Below are 6,000 nucleotides of genomic sequence, written 5' to 3'. Positions count from 1 at the left end.
TCCCAGATAGGATAACGCATACCATGGCCTCTGACACCAGTTGTGAAGCACTGGCTGGAATAATAAATAACGCACCGACGAGGATCGATCGCACATCAGGCGAGTACTTTACCACTAGGCTACGTCCCGCTCCGTTTAATGGGTGTGGAGTGTGGGTGGGGGTGATGAGTGTGTATATGTGGTCCGTGTCTGTGTGGGAGTCTCTCTCTCTCTCTCTCTCTCTCTCTCTCTCTCTCTCTCTCTCTCTCTCTCTCTCTCTCTCTCTCTCTCTCTCTCTGTGGAACTCTCTGGAATTCTTTATCCCTATTTCTCTCTTCTCTACCCCTCTCTCCCCCCTCTCTCTCCTCTCCTCTCTCTCTCTCTCTCTCTCTCTCTCTCTCTCTCTCTCTCTCTCTCTCTCTCTCTCTCTCTCTCTCTCTCTCCGTGTGTGTGTAAGTTCATCTGAAGGCATGAGTTGTACATCAGCACACTGAGTTTCACTCAAATATAAAAACGCTTTTGTTGGAATTGGATTTTTATTGACAACAATCCATTTGTTTTTCAAAACCGTTAACATATGTTTGAATCAAACAAACTTCAACACAAAAAAGGAATGTTGGACATGGTGTGGCGGTAATGAAGTCGGATCCTACTAACAAGTGAAGTTGAGTATTAAAACTTTCTTCAGACTGTTAAAGGGCCATTTCAAATAATGCTTCATAATCTGGCCGTCCGTAACACTGTGTTTATTGCAAATAATTAAAAAATTAACATAATAATTCAAACTAAGTCCCAATGCTGTACATATACAGCCTTTTGTCTCTACAATAATCACACATTTAAAAATTATTTGCAATAAATTGAGTGTTCCGGACAGGTAAAAAAGGAGACCATAATTATTAAATGGCCCCAAACTAATGCTAGGCTCAGACTATCAACTTTCACGACGAAGTTGGCCAACTTGACAGTTGCGTTGTAATTTCAATCACTCCCAACTTACGACAGATGCGCTTAGATTAACAACGATGCCAACGCCGTCGTGACAGTTGGTAGTATGAGACTAACATTACACAATGTGAAACATAATTACCATTACAGTACCTAGCACAAGTATCCTCTATTGTTTTTATGTGAAAATACGGCTAGAATGCTCTATGAGTGAAAAAAATAAACTTTTAATTTTCGACAACCAAATGCTTTCCAAGTACTGTATCTAAGAGTAAGTAGGCTACACACATTATCTAGTTTTGTTTAACGACACCTCTAGAGCACATTGATTCATTAATCATCAGCTGTTGGATATCAAACATTTGGTAATTTTGACAAATAGTCTTAGAGCGGAAACCCGCTACTGTTTTCCAATAGTTGCAGGGGATCTTTTATATGCACCATCCCACAGACAGGAGAGCACATACCACGACCTTTGGTATAAAATTATCAGATACCACAGATATTTTTTTGATTTACTCATAACATTAAACTTACATGTTAGTGAATATGATAAACAATACAAGAAGAACACCCTATCTAAAACCTGGTGACTGTGTTTCGGATAGGGCTGTCGGAAACATAAACGTTTAATGATATGAGTGAACTCCAAAATAATCAATTTCAAACAAAAGGTCTGTAGCAATAGATGTAAGAAAGTATGTGTAGTTTAGATAAAGCACTTAACGATACTCAAGCCATGTTATAAGAAATGCGGCTAAAGGACACTCAAGCTATGTAGTACGTTACCATTACTAGCGTTTTGAACTGTAGTGGTGATTTGATAAGCAATTCACATACTAACGAGGACTTCACATCAACTAACAAATGCTAACAAAACTTCTGCATTAATAACGGACATTTTGTAATAACAAACTTAGCTTTTATCACAGGGCTTGTTAAATTAGCTGAGATATATGCTCTGAACAACATGTTAGAAGCTTGGATATCAGCAAAAACACAAATGACCGTCGTGATCATCATCATATTTAGTGATTCACATCATTTAGTGATTCAAATCCTTTAGTGATTTACTCAGATTCCACTGGGGTAGTTTGCGGGGGATATGACACTCCCACCCCACCTCTATTTAAATGTTTTCCCCTTCTACCTATATACTGGCCTGCCTTACAATCCTTACTAGTTTGGGAGTTTGTTTGGATAGATCCCCCTCCCGCACACACACACACACACACACACACACACACACACACACACACACACACCGCTCTTCCCGTCGCCTCCAAAACACACTCTCGGTATAAAATCCTGGCTACATTAGTGCACATTCCTGGTTAATTACTTCCAAAACACTATAAATCAGGTTGTTACACTTGGAAACCCTTCAACAAAAACGTAACGCTCTATGGCAACTTCACAAGTCGAGAATCCTGTACTATTCGTTTGGAGCATCGGTACAGAAAAAGGCACTTGGCTGGCGAAATTTGGGAAGGTGGGGTGGATCACAGGATGTGCTATAAGGAAATAATGAGTATGTCTTTCAACGTTTAAAAACCGCATGTAGTTTAAATTAATAAATTAACTTCAGCCAATCATGATCAAGTGTCCTATTACAGATGTTACAGATGTTTTTGTTCGTTTTGTTTTGTTGTTGTTTTTAATTAAATAATTAATTTTACAGAAAAAAATACAACTGCATCATAGTGACAATGGAAGGGTGTGGGGAGATGAAAACAGCGCTACATAATTTTAGAGGGGAGGGATGGTTTTAGCGATACAGCACGTTATATTAGGTACGGGATATAAATATCCGATTTTGCCCTACGTAATTGTTCAACAGTCCTTTAATTAAAACAGAAACATAACGGTTTAGGAAGGTGCATGGTGTTGTTTGACACACGTATCAGACGCAAATTCCATGTGTACGTATTCCGCATGCATATACGTAATACGTAATGACTAATCCGCATTAATCACTTCCCATGCACGTGGATTCCATGTATGTGCCCTCAGTACGCGTGTGCGTATCCGATAACTCCATGTATATTGAATTGCGTATACATATATGTATACGTATTACGGTGAAATGGAATTTGCGCCTTAAATAGGAAGTCATTATATGCTCAAACTAAAGCCAACATCACACCATTTGATTCACACAGCTCGGGTGAGTCCTCTTCGGTAGCAGCAGTTCTGTAAAGCTGTCGTCAACGGATTTTAAACGACTGATATTGTAGTGCAGTGATTTCTCTTTCATTGGTGAACACACATTTCTCTATATCACTCATAGGACTCCCTGTCGTCTGTAGCCACCTCTTCCTGGAAAAATGCAAAAAGTAAACAAAAGCATTTATACCCACAGACATAACATGCTGTATGTACATATATGTATATCAAATGTGTGTGGTATCCTAATATGAGAATACATGACGTCGCACTGAAACGAACATCGAAATTGTAAGAGTTGGTGAGTAAACCATGTGCCCAGGGCCGCACTAAGCCGGGAGGCCGAAGTGTGTGTGTGTGTGTGTGTGTGTGTGTGTGTGTGTGTGTGTGTGTGTGTGTGTGTGTGTGTGTGTGTGTGTGTGTTTGAGTGTCTGGGTGCCTTTTTAAAGATTTAAACGTGATGTTTTTGGCTGGCTAGAAAGACCCCAAATTACAGGGCCCTCACTGGTATAGCAAAGAAGATGCCCCCAATGAAACTTTTTTTTTTTCCCCTTTCACATTTTATATTTTACTGTCGCCCCATAACAAAATTCATAGACAGTGGTGTCCACCCCCACCCCTCATCCCCGCCAATTATAAAATCCTGGCTACGCCAATGAGAGCTCTGATACTGCCCTGAGCACATACCACGGCCTTGTATTTGTTCAAAAGTCCTGCGTCACGTTGGTTTGAATGAATAACGTACAACAAACATTATTGCTTGTTGTTCTCGGAATAACTTACCAGAAATAAAGATTCCGTTTTTAAACACCGCGCATGTACATTATGATCTTGTATGAATGTTATGCATGTGCCATTTGTCCAGTAGTGCAGTATACTACGAAATTAACGCTGATATCTGTTTATCAGTTTACTTACATAAATTCCACATTTTCCGGCAACCCTTGTACCACGCCAATCACAGTACCGCGGTATGTGTTACTGACCGAACCAACACAGGAATGAGCTCTAGCAGTATCCCTGGTATACTAAGTAGAAAAATACATATACATATGCTATGTGGCAAAATAACAACAAAAAATATCAAACAAACAAAACTAAATAAATGAACGAACGAACGAATGAACGAACGAATGAAAAAATGAATGAATATATGAATATATATGTATATATATATATATAACAAAATAGATTGCCATAGTATAGGTAATAATTTAGTAGTATATTCCATTACATATCGTGGTACCATTTTAAATGCTAATTTGCGGTAAACATTATGATGTCGGTGGATGGACCATGCATACATTTTCTGTTGTTGCTTTCAGACAAAAAAATAAAAATAAAAATAACGAAATAAGACATTTCCATAAGATGGTTTGGTTACATGAAGAAATATATTTTAAGGTAGACCTAAACACAAAATACATACAATAAACTTCAACACCACCATATACATCATATTGTTTCTTACCTTCCTGAAGAAAACACCTGAAATAAAAAAAATACACATTTACTTACAACACGTTGAATCAGTTAAAGTTATTAAACCAGATGATTTTTGTTTTTGTTTGCTTAATGATATGGGTTGTAACCAGATAAACGATATTACCACTCAAAATGTGAAGGAGGACTGTTTCCAAGGCTGATATTTGTCCAATATGACATCAACAGCTGATACTAAAATGAAATACCCGCTGTTAACCGCTTAGTTTATGGGTATTACATATCTCAGATACACGCACATACGTTTTATTAAAAATCAGTTAAAAAGTCTACAGATTAAATTTTAAAGTAATCTACAACAATCCTAGTAGCATATTACACAAGTGGCCGTTAGATACCATTAATCTGATAATGGGTTAATTCTGTTTCAGAACATATCTAATGGTCGACAGCGAGTTCGATACGTTTTAAAACGCGTTGTATAATGATACATGGTATCTAACGGACACAGGTGAGTGTACTACATGTGGTATTGCATTTCTACTGTAAAACAAACCCAGGTTAAAAAGTCATCTAAAGGTCTGTTTCCCAATAAAACATGTTTTCGGCACTTGGACCATACACCCACTGGAATGTTTATGAGTACGTGTTATACATTGTATTACTAAAGTGAAAAGGGTAATCGATATCTGGAGTAAAGGGTGGGGCACTGTGATATTCCAGTCGTGGAGCACTGGCTGGGACGACAATGATGTTGTGTGAGAAAATGCTAATCTAATCAATACGGGTACTTCAAGGTTGCGATCCTTTAACGAAATGTGGATATCCCATACTTTTTATTCAGTAGTATACAGTTCTATCCATACCTTGCACATCTCCATGAACTTCAAAATCCACAGATTTCAGTTTATTACTTGGCATAGTTATATTATACTTGCATTAAAATAAGAAAAATGCATTACAGATGTTGTGATACTGTATTTGACCGTGTTTCACCACAACGATAAAACTCGAACTTCACCACCGACTCGGACTCGAAAGTACAAAACGGATAGGGACTACTACTAATTCACGTAAAATAACTGTCTGTTTGTTTTGTTTAACGACACCACTAAAGCACACTGATTTATTAATCATCAGCTATTGGATGTCAAACATTTGGTAATTTTCGACATGTCCCATCCCTCAAACAAGATAGCACATACCACGACCTTTGATATGTCAGTCGTGGTGTACTGGCTAGAACGAGAAATAGCCCAATGGGCCCACTAATGGTGTTCGATCTTAGACCGACCGCGCATCAGGTGTGCGCTTTACCACTGGGCTACGTCCCTATACCCACGTAAAACAACAGAGCGCTAGGCTACAAAGTTTTATTTTAAACTTAAATGAATGCCGATACTATTTCATACTTTTCTATTTCACTAATTTCAGTGACCATGTTTTCATTTGTTGTTGTTTTTT

The 6,000-nt window shown here is 38.1% G+C and overlaps 1 protein-coding gene across 1 annotated transcript; it reads right to left on the bottom strand.

Annotated features, from left to right (window-relative positions):
* Positions 1-501: 501 nt before the first annotated feature.
* Positions 502-5,530, bottom strand: LOC121372681 (acylphosphatase-2-like). Its single transcript, XM_041499132.1, has 4 exons — positions 5,403-5,530; positions 4,565-4,581; positions 4,012-4,121; positions 502-3,246 (listed from the first exon to the last, which is right to left on the bottom strand). The coding sequence occupies exons 1-4, from the start codon at positions 5,455-5,457 to the stop codon at positions 3,135-3,137; spliced, it is 294 nt and encodes a 97-aa protein (XP_041355066.1). The 5' UTR covers positions 5,458-5,530; the 3' UTR covers positions 502-3,134.
* Positions 5,531-6,000: the final 470 nt, after the last annotated feature.

Source organism: Gigantopelta aegis, chromosome 4 (assembly GCF_016097555.1).
Source record: "Gigantopelta aegis isolate Gae_Host chromosome 4, Gae_host_genome, whole genome shotgun sequence".
Lineage (NCBI taxonomy): Eukaryota > Metazoa > Mollusca > Gastropoda > Neomphalida > Peltospiridae > Gigantopelta > Gigantopelta aegis.
The sequence above is the reverse complement of the archived record's forward strand: the minus strand, read 5'-3'. Positions and strand labels throughout refer to the sequence as shown.